We start from the raw sequence: 18,813 nt of genomic DNA on the forward strand, positions 1-18,813 counted from the left end.
ACTCTCTGCCTCTGAGGAGACAAAAAGGTGAAACCCCAGTGGTGGTGTGATGTGTATTTAGATAGGCCCAAATTTTTTCCTTGAGGAAATCTCTAACATCGCGATTACTAGCTACAGCAGTCTGAATGCCTTCCTTCAAAATTCTATTGGCTCTCTCCACCAAACCATTCGAGGCAGGACTGTACAAAGCAACCTGCAAATGTTTGATGTTGAATTTTCCTAAGAAATTCGCCATTTTCTTAGAAGTGAAATGAATACCATTATCAGTCCCTATCACTGATGGGGCACCTTCCAAATCAAACAAATTGGATAAAAACTTAATTGCGGATTCAGTGTCTGTGCTCTCTACAAATGAATAATATATCCACTTCGAAAAGTAGTCAATAGCAACCACAAGATACCTCATGTCTCTAGCTAACAACAAATACGGACCAGAAAAGTCTAATGCAATTTTATCCCACGGCTTGAATGGTGGAGTAACAGTATACAAGGGTTTAATATTATTTTTCCAGTGCTTGTCAGACACCACACATGAAGGACAAGAGTTAACAAACTCAGCCACTTCCTTATCCATATTGGGCCACCAATACTTCATTTTGAGCCTTCTGCATGTGGCAGAAACTCTAAGGTGACCTTTGTGTGCTATCTTAATTAATCGTGGTCTCAAATCCTTTGGAGGTACACAAACAGACCCCCTCATACAGAAGCCATTTTCACATGATAACTCCATATCAAGTTGTTTGTATGTATTCATTTCTCCACTATATATTTTTTTTATTCGGCCAACCATGCTTGACATAATAAAGAACTTGCGAGAGGACCATATCATTCGCCATGGCCAACTCCCAATCTTCTTGTGTGAACAACCCATCTGAATCAGAAATAAGGTCTAAAACTCCCACCACACACTCCACATCTGAATTATCCGTAACACTAGTAGTGTGTGACAAAGAAAGTCTTGATAAGCAATCTGCTCTTACATTCTTCCCTCCAGTAATGTATTTGGCTTCTAGATTATACTCTTGCAATTTAGATAAGAGTCGCACTAATCTAGCGGAAGCCTTACCAAGACCATCGCCTCTCAAAAGGAATACTAACGGCTTGTGATCAGTAAATAACTCGAAATGAGTTCCCCAAATATACGTCTTGAATTTTTTAACTGCCCAAACACAAGCTAATGCTTCCCTTTCAATAGTGCTGTAGTTACTCTCAGCACTAGAAAGTGACCTGGATGCAAAAGCGATTGTACATTCTTGACCATTCTGCAACTGCCCAAACACCACTCCCAGACCCTTAAGGCTAGCATCAACTGTTATAAAAGATTTACAATTGGGAATATAAGATTTCAAATTTGGGCTAGATGCGACAATGTTTTTGATATTCTCGAACGCATCATTGACTTCCTTGTGCCAAACAAACTTGCACCCCTTTTTAAGTAGTGACCAAAGGGGTTGGACAAGTATAGCAAAACCATTAACAAATCTGGAGTAATATTCACACAGTCCAAGAAAAGAACGTAACTCGTCTTTGTTTGACGGATAAGGGGCTTTCATAATGGCCTCCAGATTGCACATTTTAGGTTTGATGCCCTCAGCAGATATAGAATGCCCGAGGTAGTCTACACTTTCAACTAAAAAGTTGCATTTTTCAATTTTAATAGTCAAACCATAATTTTGAAGTATGCCAAAGAGAACATTTAGTGTGTGCTCATGTTCTTCTAAAGTTGCCGTATGGATGAGAATGTCATCTTGGAATGCGCAAACCCCTTTAATATGTCCAAACAATGTGTCCATCATTTTTTGAAAGACACTCGCCGCTGAGGCAAGACCAAAAGGTAATCTGAGGAATTTAAAATCACCAAATGGAGTCACAAACGTGGTTACATTTTGGGAATCATTACTAAGAGGAATCTGATGGTACGCCGAATGTAGGTCAATTGTCAAGAAGAATTTTGAATTTCCCACAGTGGTAATTAGTTCTTGTATATGGGTAAGGGGTGACAATCGACTAAGATATTTTTGTTGAGAGATCTCAAGTCTACACATAACCTAAGATCTCCATTTCTCTTCTTAGTAACTACAATTGGAGAAACCCACTCAGAAGCATTTGTGGGAGAAATAATATTGTCTGTCACTACTTTTTTGAGTAACTTACCAAGTTGGTCTCTGATAGACAGTGGGACTGGTCTTACTTTATGAGAGACAGGAACAGCACCATCCTTGAGTTTGATAGTATGCTCAAAGCCTTTAACATTCCCAACTATGTCAACAAAGATGTTGGGTAACTTACGAATATAATGTTCTGGAACAATGTTATTGGGAACAATGTGTAACACAGACTCACCCTTGTCTATGTATGGCCTCTCACCTAACTTGATAGGATCCTCCTGCTCTGGGCACAGAATAATACCTAGACGTGCTAAGTACTTCCAGCCTAATATGTTCCTCCCCTTCACAGTCACGTAGATTTTAGTAACCGTAGACCTTCCCATCACTTCTAATTCAGCATAGAAAAAACCCAATAAATCAATGTCCTGATCCCCGAATGCTTTGGGTGCAATATCTGCTTTTTCTAAGTTCTTAGTATCAGACCATAACTGAAAAAACATTTTGTCTGCTAGAATGGTGATAGGAGCACCGGAGTCAGCCATTAGAGGTAAAACTCTAGAATCAATTTTTGCTTCACAAATAGGACCTTTGATATGTCCACCCACACCCCTTCTGCACTGATTAGGGAGATCCACAGTAAGAACAACATTAGCTAGTCTGTTAACACAATAAGCTTCCTCCTCCGCATTCTCATTATACACATTACTGATTTTCACTTTGGACCCCGAATTCAAGTAAAAATGTGTTGGTAAACAGCTTGGAAATGGCCAATTTTGTGACACTTCAAACATTTTTTTCCCAGGGCAGGTCAAACAGGATTGTTACCTAAATGATTATGAGAACCACAACCGAAGCAAACCCTACCGTACTGGGGTGGTATTTTTTTATGTTTAGTTGGTCTCTCCCTGACAAAACTAACAGTTGGTTCATCTCCCACTTGATTCACATTCAAATGTTCATTACGTCCAGACCCAATGTTCTGCCCACACACAACTTTGGATGAAACAATTGATCTCTCAATCGCCTTAGCTAGATCCACCACTTCATCTAAGGATGGGTTGCGACAAGCAAGTAGGCGTTCTTGAATTTTCTTGGAATAGCAATAGAAAACAAATTGATCCCTAATGTACATATCGACAATATTACCAAAATCACATTTTGCTGCAAGTACACGCAAATTAGCTAAAAATTCGTCCACAGATTCATCTGCAGATTGTCTGCACATAGCAAAGTTGAATCTCTCCAGTAGAACATTTGAGTCATCAGAAAATTGTTTTTTAATCCTCTCTTTTGCTTCGATGTAAACATCCCACATCACATTATCACCAGGAGGTTGAATTGTAGGAAGATTGTTGAATATGCGCTGACCAGCAATTCCCAGATGATTAAATAGAAGTGCTAATTTCCTAGATGGTGAGTATCCAATGGCATCTATCGCTGACAAGTAGTTTTCAAAAATTCTCACCCATTCATTCCATTTAATTTCCGGTTTACCAGCTTTTTGTAAGAAAGGAGGTGGTTGCATGACTAGCTGATTCGACGCCATAATAGAGATTGTTTACATAAATATGTCTATTCCAATATATGTAAATTCCTTTGCCACTTTGTCCTAAAATAATAACTTTCTCTAAACAAATAGTTCACTTGCTTCTCAAAAACCTCCAAAACATACATGCAATGGTGCTGCAACAAAAGAAATGTTCGAGTTACGAACAAACCAGAAAATTTGTCACAAATGTTTTTTTTTTCTTGGAGAGAAACAAAGTAGCTCTAATCTGCACGTCCGCAGTGCCAGAAGTAATGGCAAACAATGCGTTCTCAGGCTGGGAAACCGCGTTGGTCGTTGCTAAGCAATCCGACTCGTACACGCGCCAGAATGAACGTGTCCTCAGGCCAGGAAACAGCGTCGCTAGTCGCTAAGCAACATCCGACACACACGCGCTGGAATGAACTCGCGCTCGAGCCTTCAAAGATAAACACCGCAAAGGCTTGCGCGCTTCCCGATATCTCTTCACTTTTCTGAAATATCCACTTAGCTCATAAAATATGTAGACGGAGCCCGGGGCTAATCTTCAGCGACACACAGTGGTGAAATCCTCCAAACGTAATACGCTGTGCAGGCGGTCGGTGGATCACGACATCAATAGATCGATGTTACCCCACTCCTGGTACCAGAAAATGTAGGAAGCTCTGAAGCTCCAGGTTACCATGTGGAGGAAGAATCCAAATATAGCACAGGAAAACAGTTGTAGTCACTTTAGTCAATAAAAGGATCCACGATGGCAGGCAGCACCCTGTCAAGTCCCAAGTCAGTGACTAACTGTCAAGAGCGGGCTCTAGAACCCTACAAGGCACTGACGCAGTCATAGAGCAAACACAACATAATGGAACAGAAGAGTTAAAGGGAAAGAACATATTAAAGGGAAAGAACATAATATTACAATAGGTTTGACACAGTGCCAACCTTACCGAGCTGTAAAATGACAAAAGCCATTTACCACTCCAGGCACAGTATTACAGCTTTGGACTGGTAAAATACCATCCAAGCCAACTTGAAATGCGTAAAAGCAACCCCTGACATGTGTTTCACTCTCATTAGAGCTCGTCAGAGAGGTTTAGCTTTGTCCAGACACAAGGGAGCACCCAGTATAAGTCAAAACAAATCCCTTTCAGGGTTAGAGTGATGCATAAATTATGCAAAAAAGAATAGAGAACTCTGTGTAGTTCCCAAGTTTAGGTGGAGAGCAGCTCTAGTAAATATACACACCTGCTTTTAAGGTCTGGGATCGCCCTTCACACTGCGCAGCTCCTCCAGGTTGTGCCCATGCCTCCCACCTTACCCTCGCTGCTGCGTAAGTTTGAGGCCCTCCACCACCCGCAGGCACCCGCCAGCGCCTCATCCCTGGTGTCTAGTGGGGTCCGTATGTAAGGTGAGTGTGTTCCTGTTACCGTTCGTATTTTTTCTGCTTTATTGCCATTTTATGTGTTTTTGCTTGTATTCTCTCTGTTTTACTTCCATTTCGTGTTACCGCTCGTATTCTTTTGTTTTGTGCCATTTCTGTGCTTGTTCCATTTTGCCAGCTAGCACTTCCCCACCTGCCTGTTTTCGGCTCCTCTGAGCCATCCGTCTCCCGCTGCTGCGTTCTCACCCCCCTTGCACCCCCATTCGCCCTCACCTCCCGCCTCCCAGCTGCTCCTCCCTCCCACGTCCCCTTCTTAATGGCGGCCAGAGGCACGCCTGAGGCAAGCCCGTCTGTGCCCGTCCAGACCACGCCCAGCGCCATTCCCCCTGTCCCTGGTGCCCCCCACGCCGCCAGACGGCGTCACACCGCTAAAGAACTCCACGCGTTCAACCCTGACCGCCCCACCGCCTGTGTCCAGACCTCCCTAAGGCACACCCATGGACCCTTCTCCTGCCAGATGTGCAAATGCACCTGCATCCAAGCCACCAAGCACCACAACAGCTCCAACCATAACAACCACCTTAGCTGCATCCTCCTCAAAACCCGCTCCATCCACAAGCACGCCGTCGAACTCTGGGACCTTCTCATCTCAACCTCCCCAGACATCGTTTTCCTCACTGAAACCTGGATGAACCACTCCTTGGAACCAGACATCGCCATAGCCATGCCAGAAGCCTACAAAATCGCCCGAAGAGACCGCACTAACAAACCGGGAGGAGGAATCGCCACAGTCCACAGGAACATCATCAGGATCTCCATTGATGCTGCTGAACACTTGCACTTCCAGATTTAAGTCAACACCACCCTGAGAGGAACCTTTGTCTACAGACCCCCAGGCCCCCTTCTACAGTTCTGCGATGCCATCACTGACTCAATCTGCGTCCTCGCCTCTACGGACTATATGCTCCTCGGCGACCTGAATTTTCACCTGGAGAACACCGACGACAGCAACTCCTCAGCCTTGCTCGACAAGCTTGGTCTCAAACAACTCGTCACAACGCCCACCCACTCAGCTAGCCACACACTCAACCCCATCTTGTCCACCAGCAGCCACATCACTTTCACCCATACCACCGAACTACACTGGGCCGACCACCGCTGTGTCCACTTCTCCTTGTAGAAACCCACCATTCACCACCACCAGCAACGGTCCCCTCACCGCAGATGGAATAAGATCTCAAAGGACCGACTGATCTCCACCCTCACCCATGCCCCGCCACCCAACACCAGCGACCCCAATACCGCCACCCTCAACCTCAAACAATGGCTAGACGACTGCGCCAACACCCTCGCTCCACTTAGGAAATCAACAAACACCCGCACCATCAAGAAAGCACCCTGGTTCACCTCTGACCTTCAGGCCTCCAAGCGGGAGTGCTGGAAAACCAAGAAGATCTGGCGCCAAGAACAAACAGAGAGCAACCACGCCGCCCTCAAGACTGCCATCCGAAAGCATCACCAGCTCATCCGGACCACCAAAAGATCATTCTACAAAGAACGAATAGACAACGCACACGAGAGCAAGGAGCTCTTCAGCATCATCAAAGAACTCACCAACCCCAAATCCTGCTCCACCGACCCCCCACCACCCGCTCGCAAGACCTCTGCGACTCCCTCGCCACCTTTTTTCACCGCAAGATCACGGACATCCACAGCAGTTTTGCCTCCCCAATCCCAACGACCACCGCTGCCAACGCCAACCCCAATGCACCCAACCACACCAACCTCCTGAGTGCCTGGACCCACACCAACGATGAGGACACCTCCAAGACCATGAGCACCATCCAATCAGGATCACCCGCCGACCCTTGCCCTCACCATGTCTTCAATAAAGCCAGCCAAATCATCTCCCCCCCAGCTCCGTACCATCATCAACAGCTCCTTTAAGACCGCCACCTTCCCGGAGAGCTGGAAACATGCCGAAGTCAACGCCCTGCTCAAAAAACCCAAGGCAGACCCCAAAGACCTAAAGATTTACCAGCCCATCTCCCTACTCCCCTTCCCAGCGAAGGCCATTGAGAAGATAGTCAACAGACAACTTTCACGCTTCTTGGAGGACAACAGCCTGCTCGACATCTCCCAATCCGGCTTCCGCAAGAACCACAACACCGAGACCGCTCTTATCGCCGCTACCGACGACATCAGGATCATGCTCGACAAAGGTGAAACCGTGGACCTCTTGGCAGCCTTCGACACCGTCTGTCACCACACACTTCCACGACGCTGGAATCTGCCAAAAAGCCCTGGACTGGATCACATCCTTCCTCTCTGGCAGAACTGAGAGTCCGCCTCCCTCCGTTCCTGTCGAAAGCCACCAAGACCATCTTCGGAGTACCCCAAGGTTCCTCACTCAGCCCCACCCTTTTTAACGTCTACATGGTGCCGCTCGCCAACATCATCCGATCCCACGGCCTTAACATCGTCTCCTACGCGGACAACATACAACTGATCCTCTTACTCACAAAGGACTCCGCCACCGCGAAGACCAACCTCCACAACGGACTTCACACCATCGCCAACTGGATGGAGGTAAGCCACCTCAAACTGAACTCGGATAAGACCGAGATCGTCATCCTCGGCTCCAACAAATCAGCATGCGACGACTCCTGGTGGCCTGCCACTCTATGAGCCGCTCCAACTCCCACCACCCACGCACGCAACCTCGGCTTCATACTGGACTCCTCGCTCACTATGAACCAGCAAGTCAAAGCCATCTCATCCTCATGTTTCAACACCCTCTGCATGCTTCGCAAGACCTTCAGATGGATCCTCATTGTAACTAGAAGAACGGTCATCCACGCCCTCGTTCGCAGTAGACTGGACAACGGCAACGCACTCTACACAGGAGCAACGGCCAAGCTCCGAAGGAAACTTCAGCGCATACATAACACCTCATCCTTACCCTCCTTCGCCATGAACACATCTCAGCCCACCTCAGAGATCTTCACTGGCTCCGCGTCAACAAAAGGATCATCTTCAAACTCCCGATCCACGCTCACAAGGCTCTCCACGACCCTGGCCCTGCCTACCTCAACAAGCGTCTCAACTTCCACGTCTCTACCCGCCAGCTCCGCCAACCTCGCCCATGCTACCGTCCCCTGCATCCACTTTACCACTACCGGCGGCAGATCCTTCTCCCACCTCACAGCCAAATCCTGGAACTCCCTCCCCATCAACCTACGTCTGACCCAGGACCTCCTGACCTTCAGGAACAGTCTCAAGACCTGGCTGTTCGAGCAGTAGCACCCCAGTCACCCCCCACCGCAGGTGAGTAGGGCACTTAACAAATATTTGATTAATATATATATATATATTATAATAATAATAATATACATTCAGCTTGAACAAATAATGCACATATTACCTGTGTCACAGGCATCACTCACTCTAAAACACTCAAACTCAATCATACCAAATGTATCCAAATAACCAAATACCATTCAACACAAAGGCCCTCATTACAACTTCGGCGGTCTTTGTCAAAGACTGCCAAAGCTGCAGGCGCCAGTATACCGCCAGTGCAGGAGGTATATCTGGCTCCCTATTTCGACTTTTCTGCTGAGCCAGCGGAAAAGTCATATCAACATTGCAGCCGGCTCGTAATAGAGCCGGTGGCAATGCTGGTGTGCAGCGGGTGCAGTAGCACCCGTCGCGTATTTCACTGCCCAAAGCTCAGGCAGTGAAATGCACCATGGGCAGTGCAGGGGTCCCCAGGGGCACTTCGAGTCCCACTTACCGCCAGCCTTTCCATGGCAGTGTTTACCGCCGTGGCCAGGGTGGTGGTAGGGGTCTCATAATCCCCAGGCGGTATGTTGGAGGGGCCGGCGGTATGGCCGTGGCTATTGCGCTACAGTCATAATAGCTAGCGGAACACCGCCAGCCTGTTGGCGGTGTTACTGCCAGCTTACCGCCGGACCCCAGGGTTGTAATGAGGCCCAAAGTCTATAAATAAATTACGTGTAGGACAAGGGTAATGTGAGGTCACTCCTCTTAAAAGGGGACAAGTACAATTTGTCAGATTGATAGTTCTAAGTACACTCTACTGAGTTCCATAAACACTAATATGTTGTTTTTGTTCTGATAGAGTCAGTTGAGTAGAAACAGAATGTATTAGTGTTGATGCAACCGATCTGCCTAGTAAGTCGATTGTATCCAGCCCACATCATATTTTGAACTTTGTTGTGTCCCTCCCGTCAGCAACAGGTTGAAAGAGAATGGCCGGGGTCTCCTTCCAGACCTATGGCAGCACCTGCGCAACGTGTCCCATAAAGTATGGGTGTAACGGCCCAAAAGGTATTCGGTGTTCACAGACCGCAATGCCAGGCTGGAGGAAGAAAACATCTTCCTCCCAAGTTGATTCAGCTTCCTGGACTCCCTATCCAGTGGTGTACAAGAAAATGCGCCCGGGGACGTGGAGGCTTGGATAACCAAGCTCTCAGGGGTTGGGTGTTGCGTCAGGAACACTGATTCATTTGGAGCGGGTCTATGGCGGAGGGGGATAGATCTGTTTACATGAGCCCCTGTGCTGGGTTTGGAGCAGGTCCCCAGCAAGGCATCAATGAGGGCTTCATTAAAAGGCAAATGGGGTTCTCTGGTGCAAGCCCCAGGCAGAAGCACCTCTGTCTGGAGGTTAATCCTGACTGCCACTGAAGGCAGCTCAAGGCCCAGGACCTCAGCCGCTCTTCTCACCACCACTGAGTAGGACACTCCCTCCTCCATAGCACGGTAGGGGGAGAAAGCATGCCAGTGTCAGAGAAAGTGTCAAGACCACTGGCCTCACCCAGGTCCATCAGGGTCCTGCAACCCCTCCCAATCCTCACTGTACCCTAACCCAAGAGAATAAGGGTCAGGTTCTGACCTAGGGAGCAAGGTCACTGTTGAAGTCGGAATCATTGACGCTGGTCCGACTCCTTGTCGGAATCTACAATGAGAATGGGTCGACACCAACCGGGGGAATGGACAGCATCTGGAGAGTCAATGTCAGAATTGTCATTGGGGGAAGGTTGAGGGGAACGCAGTAACTGATAAATAGGTGTCCCCCTGGAGCCGAGGCCGAAGCCACGGAACCCCAGGGAGGCCTCGGCCGATCTCACTGGGCCCGAAGGTGCTCCGGAGGAGTCAGACTGCCCAAATATGAGGCGCATGACTTCACACTCATGGAGTTGGGGCGGGATTGCTTCGGCTCCAGGAAACTCGGGGAGATGCAGAGCCGAAGCAGACAGAGGCTCTAAGGACGGAGGCCTGCAGCAAGGATACTCCTTCTCCCTCGTCGGCTGACAGATGGGGTGAAGTGTAAGAACGCTTATTCTTCTTCGACTTTTTTTTTTTTATGTCTCAACTTACCTGACCGTCCCGAGGACTTGGAGTGGGATGATAAAGGATGGGGGCTCCGCGACCGTTCTCAGGACCTTCCTCTCTACCGAGATCGGGAGTGACGAGAAGCTGAGATGCAGGCTGCAAAGAGCTTTAGAGATAGCTCCTTCAAAGCTTCTGGGTTCATGACCCTGCACTCTAAGCACAACTTCGGGTCGTGGTCATGCTCCAGACACCATGAGCACATGAACAGCAGATCCGTCATGGACAGCATTTCAGGGCTTGAACCAGGTGTTACGTGACATCTTGACGCACCAGGAGTGTGAGCACTCAAAAATCCTTGACAAAAAGTAGACCAGTCAAAAAATGACTGAGTGGTAGCTCTTTTTCTGAACTGCGCTGGCTGGCGCAGAAAGAAAAGAACTGATGTCATCGCACCAGGGTGGCGTCTGTACAGGTCCCGCAACGTCATATCCGGTGTGCACAGGCGCGGAGCGAACCGACGCCACCACACTGTGCACAGGAGTACTGCTCGAGAACAATCTCTGGATCCAGACTGATGTCTGGGGGAAATTCTAAAATAAGTAATCAGCAACTGGAAGTCTATATCAGATGTTGCTCTTCTACAAGAGACTCACCTTTCTGATTAGGAGAGTCAGAAATTCTGACAAGATTAGGCAGGACAAGAGTACCACACATGTGAGGTCCAGCCAGGAGTGTGTAAGGCCACCCTTTACCAAGCTCTACCATAAGGGCGGAGTTGCCATGTTGCAGGTCAAACACTGGCCAGCCAAGGCCCTCTGGACATGACTCACATGGCCACTTTGTCCTTATTAAGGTCTCTCTCTATGACCAAGTCCACCTCATCGGCTCAGTGTATGTCTCGACCCATTCCAAGAAATCTACCTACACCGCCCCAAGATTCTTCAACAGCATCCTACATCAAAGCTTCTCTTTGTCCTCTGTAGACAAAAGAGGCAATGCTCATATCTCTGTTCTTTTCTTGATTTAAATGAGGGATGCATAGACTCACTAGGTGTCCTGTTGGCGGTGGGGAAGGCAACGGTAAGGAATGGGTAAGGGTTTAATGCATGATACCTCCCAGCACCAATGTGACACCTCACAAACAACGGCAAATGGAATCCACACTGACCTCTCTCATGGCCCAGTACTTTCAGTCCCCCTCCTTGGACATGCTGCAAGCCCTGTTATAGGGAAAATATGACCACGATGCCCATTACACCTCCTGCACCAAGAAAATGGTTATCCATCAGGAATACTCTAGGATCAACAAAAGTGCTGCCCCCGCTTTGCAAAGTAAACTTGGAGGAGACCACACCTCATTCAATCCCCAGACCAGGCCAAGACCCACTGGTCTGCTCCAGCTATCACCAGATCTCCCTGTTAAACGTGGACTCGAAGGGGTTTGCAAAGGTTCAGGCCCACAGACTTAAAAAGTGAATACCTTCCTTGCGACATAGGAACCAGGTTGGTTCTGTTCTGCACTGCACCTCGTCCTCCCAGCTTCAGCCTCTCTCACATATCTAGTGGAGGGTTAGAAAGGAGGAGAAGCTGGCACTGTCACTCAATGCCAGGAAGGCTTTTGACAGGGTTGAGCGGGGTTATCACTTCCGAGTGCTTAAGCATTGTGGGTGTTTCAAATGTGACTCCAGAGGCTGTTCTACTGCCCCACGGCCACTGTCACCTGCAATGGTCATACCTCTGCCCCCTTGAAGTCCATAGGGGCACTAGACGGGCTGACCCCTTGTAGAAAAATACCCTATTTCTTGGCATGGTTGCCCCCATCTTCTACCTGTTGTCAGTGTGTTTGGCTGTGTTCACTGGGATCCTGGTAACCAGGATCCCAGTGACTATGCTCACTGCCTTCTAACTTGGTTACTTGTACCATTTTCTTACTGGTGCCCCCATTTAAGTCCCTAGTAGATGGTACCTAGGTACTCAGGTCATTAGGGTACCAGGGGATCCCCATGGGCTGCAGCATGTATTATGTCACCCATGGGGAGCCCATGCAAAGTGTTCAGCAGGCCTGCCACTGCAGCCTACTTGAAAGGGTGCATGCACCCTTTTTCACCTTAGGTCACTGCACCAGGTCACTATAAGTCACTCCTATGGCAGGCCCTCCTAGCCAAGAAGGAAGGGTCTAAGTACCTGTGTGTGAGGGCACCCGTGCACTAGCAGAGGTGCCCCCACAAACTCCAGTTGCATTTTCATGGGCTTCGTGAGTGCAGGGAAGCCATTTTATGCTTATACTGGACATAGGTCACTACCGAAGTCCAGCTACATAATGGTAACTCCGAACCTAGGCATGTTTGGTATCAAACATGTTGGAATCATACCCCAATACTGTTGCAAGTATTAGAAGTATGATCCCATGCACTCTGAGGGCTCCATAGAGGACCCCCAGCATTGCTACTACCGGTTTTCTAGGGTTTTCCAGGCAGCCCAAGCTGCTGCCACCCCTCAGACAGGTGTTTGCCCTCCTACTGCTTGATCTGATCAAGCCAAGGAAGGCAGAACTAAGGATTTCTTTTGGGAGAGGGAGGCAACACCCTCTCCCTTTGGAAATAGGTGTGGAATGGCTTGGGAGAGGTAGCCCCCCCAAGCCACTGATATCCTTTGAAGGGCACATTTGGTGCCCTCTGTGCATAAACCAGTCCACACCGGTTCAGGGACCCCCGTCCCTACTCTGGTGCGAACCTGGACAATGGAAAGGAGTGACCACTCCCCTGTCCATTACCACCAGATGGGTGGTGCTCAGAGCTCCTCTAGAGGGTCCCTGGGTTCCACCATCTTGAATCCAAGGTTGGCAGGGACCTCTGGGAGCACCTGAGTGGCCAGGCCAGGCAGGTGACGTCAGAGCCCCCTCTTGATAGGCGCTCACCTGGCTAGGTGACCAATTCCCCTTACAGGGATATTTAAGGTCTCTCTCTCTCTCTCTTGGATGGGTCCTCAGATTAGGCTTGCAAGATTCCAGCAGGATTCCTCTGTAACCTTTACTTCGACGCTTAGCCACTGGAACTGCGACTGGACCCTTCAGGAACCGACAATCTGCATCCACGAAGACGACTCTTCTTGCAACATTGCTTCCATGGCTCCTTCCAGCTTCTGCAACATTTCCCCAGCTGTGCTTCCTCTGAGGATGGCAAGTCTTCAGTCTGCACGAGAAGGAAGAAGGAATCTCCCTTGGAGTGAAGGAGTCACTCCCCTACATCCGCAGGCACCTACTGTAATGATGACTGGCTGCGTGGATCCACCTCATCCTGAGCAACATGGGTCTTGCATCATGGTTGGAAGTTTGGAGCAGTCCTCTCTGCCAGCTGTCTAACTTTGGTGGAGATAAGCCCTTGCCTTCCCACGCAGGACAGTACCCAGTGCACCGCAATTCTTGCAGCTGCCAAGGCTTGTTTGCATCTCCTCCAAGGGAACCTCAGGATACGTGCAGCTCCAGCCCTCAGCACTTCTTCGTAGGACGCACAGCCCACTGCGTGGTTCTCCTGCGGCGTGGGACCCTTCTTCTGTGTGCTGCATGGGCTCCTTCTTCAACTTCTGTGTCCCCGTCCTGTGGGACTCCTGTGGGTGCTGCCTCTGCTCCTGTGGGCTCTCTGCATCACTGAGAATCCCCCTTACTCCCCTACCTGGGCTGAGTCCTCCTGGGCCCTGTTGGTCCCTGGCAGCACCACTTTCTGCCAACCGTAATATTTGCCTTTGCCAAGGCTTGTTGGTGGAATTACTGCACGAGCACACATCTGCAATCTTCCTTCTAGGGTGGGACATCTTCTGCACCCCTCAGAAAATCTCCTCTGGCTCCAGGGCTGCATTGCTGACCTTCTCTTCATCACAGCCGACCAACTCCTGCATGTACAGCTGGGTGGGTAGTAGCTCCTACTCCTTCTGGACTCCACTGAGACTCTTAGACTTGGTCCCCTCTCTCCACAGGTCTTCCTCTCCGTGAATCCACGGCTGGTTTCTTGCAGTCTTTGTCTGGGTGTCCTCTTTTCCTTCCTTCTGGGTGGTTTGGGGAAATTCCAGTGATTTACTCCTGCGTTCCTGGTCGCTGGGGGGTACTGTGTTACTCACCTCTGTGGTTTTCTAGTACTCCCAGCTCCCCTCTACACATTACACTTACCTAGATGGGAGTCCTGTGCTCGCATTCCATTTTTGTTAGTATATGGTTTGGGCTACCCCTAGGGTCACTATTGTCTAACTGCATTTGCACTGTTTTCTAACCTTTTCTATGCCTATCACTGTTTACTAGTGTATATAACTGGTGTACAACTTACCTCCTTTTGGAGGGTTGCCCTTCTAGTATTTTGTGGTATTGTGTGACCAAAAATAAAGTACCTTTATTTTTGTACAACCGAGTGTTTTCGTTCATGTGTGTAAGTGCTGTGTGACTACAGTGGTTTTTAATGTCTCCTAGATAAGACTTAGCTGCTCATTCACAGCTACCCTAGAGAGCCTGGCTTCTAGACACTGCCTACACTTCACTACACACAGGCCAGCTTCCTACACCCCTGTTCCCCACCCCCCTTTTTTTCATCCTAGCCCTAGAGCCGCTGGCTATAGCCAACCGAGCCTCTCCTGACATCAACACCATCCCCTCCCTAGTGGGGAACACTATTAACTTTGTATGCAGATGACATCTTGGTCATGGCTCACTCGCCCTATCTCTTAGAGGGCTCTTATCACTCATCTCCCACTTCTCTTCCCTTTCGGGTGACAAGATCAACTGAAGCAAGAATGATTCCCTCCCTCTCATGGCACACTCTATCCTGACCATTCTGGCTAACCTCTATCTGTTACCTTGGCATAGGGTTCAAACCTGATCTCCGACATATGGTGGAACACAACATACTCCAACTCCATTTAAGCATCAAGGCTGGCATGGTCCACTATTTGCAATTTGGCCTCGCCCCCTGGAAATCAATGAGGTACCCCAATTGAACTAGGTGTTCCATATGCTCCCACTTTGCGTCCTGGACTACCTTATGGATGCTTTGAAGAGAGCCCTAAAAAACTTTCTATGGGGTGCCTGGAAGCTGCGGTTGAAGCTGGACAAGCCACTGAACATGGAGGCCGTCACCTGCCAATCTCCAGTGCTTTGGGCTAGCCTCCTAGCTGGCACACCTCAGATACGATTTCCAAGCGCCAGCTCTGTAGGTCTTCTCTTCTCCTGTGCCACGTGCTGGAGATGTGGCGCCACTGCAGGGGACATCATTCACCTTCTTTGGGACTCCCTGTATGGCAACCTAAGGAACATCACCATCAGACTGACTGTGCCTCTCAACGGGGCAATGCAAGCCCAGACTGTTCTGCTACATCACTTTGTCTAATGCCCGGCCATCACAAACTTATGATCCAGGTGGCTGGCTTCTGCTAAGATTTGCATTTTCTGGATTTGGAGGACGCCCACCTGCCCTACTCTGGAGGAATGGTTACAAGAGTTGTTACAGATGGGCACTTCTGAATCAATCAATTAAATTTATACAGCGCGCAACTCACCCGTGAGGGTCTCAAGGCGCTAGGGGGTGGGGGTCACTGCTGCTCGAAAAGCCAGGTCTTGAGCTGCCTCCGGAAGGTGAGGTGGTCCTGAGGTGGGCGGGGAGGGACTTCCACGTCTTGGCTGCCAGGTAGGAGAAGGATTTCCCACCTGCAGTGGTACGGCGGATGCGAGGGACAGCGGCGAGTGCGAGGCTGGTGGAGCGAAGTTGACGGGTGGGCGTGTAGAAGTTGAGGCGACGGTCGAGGTATTCGGAGCCCTTGTTGTGGAGGGCTTTGTGTGCGTGGGTGAGGAGCCTGAAGGTGATCCTTTTGTTGACGGGTAGCCAGTGCAGGTGTCTCAGGTGGGCGGAGATGTGGCTGTGGCGGGGTACGGCGAGGATGAGGCGTGCAGAGCCGTTTTGTATTCGCTGAAGACGTTTCTGAAGTTTTGCGGTGATTCCTGCGTATAGGGTGTTTCCGTAGTCTAGGCGGCTCGTGACGAGGGCGTGGGTCACAGTTTCTCTGGTGTCGGCGGGGATCCAGCGGAAGATCTATCAGAGCATGCGGAGTGTGAGGAAGCAGGAAGACGAGACGCCATTGACTTGTTTGGTCATAGTCAGACTTTCTGACCATTATGATCATTTCATAGACACTTGAGGGCCATTTCTTCAAGATCCCTGACCACCATCACTTTATCTACACGCCCCCCTCGCCACCAGGGTCTGCCTTGCTATGTTTACAGTTGACCCCCATGCCCTTGCACCACCTGCTCTTCTTCACTCATACCTGCCTTTGCCTGTCCATTTATCCCCTACATTTGCCACTTCCCTAATTTTGGTCCTGTTCCCTTTTGTTCCCCTTTAACCCTCCCCAAGGCTGTATAGGGTGTCGATCTAGATTATACACGATGCCCACATTAGTCTTGACTTCATACCCGTCACCCCTGTATACCCTGGTTTAGCTCTGCTAAGCCTTGCTTGTGCCGCCGCCGCCCATCTTCCTTGGCAATGCCACCTTCCCCTTAGGGATACCCTGCAGAACTGTGAACTGGCTCCCCCCACTATTTCATGCACCTTCCCTCTCCTCACTTACCTTTCTGGTCATTCCTAGGTGAGGCTGGTCTCTTACTCCTCATGCACCTCGCTCTCCCTTCCTCAGCCAACCACATCTACTACCCTGGTAATCACATCTACTACCCTGGTAATTCTATGGGTTGACGGGTGCTTTCTGGGTTTCTCCAGGTCTTGCCCCTCGCTCAAGACATGGAAATGCATCCTACTGGCAGCAACCTCCCCTCTCGTTGCCCCACGGCTCTCCCAGTGACTTTTGCTTTTCCTTTTTTTCAGCGTGCTTGTTTATTAGCACGGAAGTTATCTGTGCTCATTTTATGTATTGCTCATGTTTGTCTCAATAAAGAGTGTTTCAAACTTATAAAAATAATAACATAAACTTGCAACAGTGTTTTACAAAGTATAGAACATGAATATGATAGGCATCATAACATTTCAGTACCTGTCCAAGTATAGTGGTCTTTTGTCCAGAAACTACTTTTAATGAAGACTGTGTATGCGTGGTTGATGTTCCAGGTCCCACACCACCCTGAACCAATGCATTCTGAGCCTCTTGCTTTGCAGCGTTCTGTGCTGATGTCTGACCAACCAAAAAAGTGCCCTAAAAAAAGAAAACACTGTTAAACCCTGTAGTGAGGACTCACTGAACATCAACAAAGATCAATATCGTGACAAGTAATAAACAGGTTTCGACCACTGAGGTGAACGCATAAGTCCAATGAAATTAAATCTCAATAGAACTGATAAATTTGAAAAACCCCACAGTTGCACTGCTGACTAAGCAGGGACTCATTTTATCTCTCACACACAGTTCCTGATCAAAGACACAATTCCTCACAAATCATTTTGAACTGCAGTGTTTCAAGATCGAAAACAATGTTTCTACTGGTTAGGAAATTCAAGTATTCAAGTTTGAGATTGTGGGAATTAAGGACAAAGAACTTTACCCCAAGGCAACACAGGCAGTCAAGTAACGATATATAAAATAAGGTTGACAGGTCAAATATTTTACATACTTTTATCCATACATATAACGTTGCCTTTAATCAACAGATACACAAGCATAGATATAGGACACATGCATGCCAGTTCATCTAAATGATTGAAACAACACGTGAGAAAGAACCGCACCTAATGGTAGAGATGGACAAGTACATGATGAAGGGGGAACAATTACCAGGAAGGGGAATTTGGCCGTTGGTATTGTATGAAGCTGGTTCTGTATATTCTATACCAAAGTGAGGTATAGTGTGCACAGTGTCCAGGGGTTCCCTAGTGGCTTTACAGAGGCTAAAGTAGATAATACTGATGCTCTTTTCTGTGATATTGTGGTTGAGCAGTTGAGCTTATCTGAGGGTGGTGCTAAGCATTTGATGTACACACACATACAGTCAAGAAATGAGGCACAGATCCAATGACTAACTCCAGTCCAATGTTTTATGTATCAAAAAATAAACTTTGTTACTTTATTTCTAGAACCAAAAGGATCTCTGTTGCAGGTAAGTACAGTTTCAAGAATGTATCACTTATAAGTATCAAATGCACTTTCTTTGTGATTCACAGATAAAACAGTTTTCAGGTAATACTTTTCAACATCAAGAGGACAGTGCAATTTTGACTGAAGGCAATGCAGTCCTAGGGTAGAGAAAGTACATACAGAGTTTACAGGTATGTACTAGACTTGTGGTCCCAATCTTTGAGGATTATGGTGTCCGAAAAGCGAAGTTTAGGAAGACACCCAGAGTGCACCACAAGCAACACAGGGCCGGCCGGGTAGAGAGGTCAAAGTTGGTGTGGGGCACCCAATGGATTCCTATGGATATTGGAGGTGCTCAAAAAAGAACGGTCTGCAGGTAA

The 18,813-nt window shown here is 48.5% G+C and overlaps 1 protein-coding gene across 2 annotated transcripts in view; it reads right to left on the reverse strand.

Annotated features, from left to right (window-relative positions):
* Window positions 1-18,813, reverse strand: part of YEATS2 (YEATS domain containing 2) — a 1,667,962-nt gene that overhangs the window by 738,920 nt on the left and 910,229 nt on the right. For both annotated transcript variants that reach the window (XM_069213699.1, XM_069213698.1), the window contains one exon: window positions 17,399-17,557. In XM_069213699.1, the coding sequence (XP_069069800.1) occupies window positions 17,399-17,557 (159 nt within the window). The remainder of the gene's footprint in view (window positions 1-17,398; window positions 17,558-18,813) is intronic.

This window comes from Pleurodeles waltl, chromosome 11 (genome assembly GCF_031143425.1).
Source record: "Pleurodeles waltl isolate 20211129_DDA chromosome 11, aPleWal1.hap1.20221129, whole genome shotgun sequence".
NCBI classification, from domain to species: Eukaryota; Metazoa; Chordata; class Amphibia; order Caudata; family Salamandridae; genus Pleurodeles; species Pleurodeles waltl.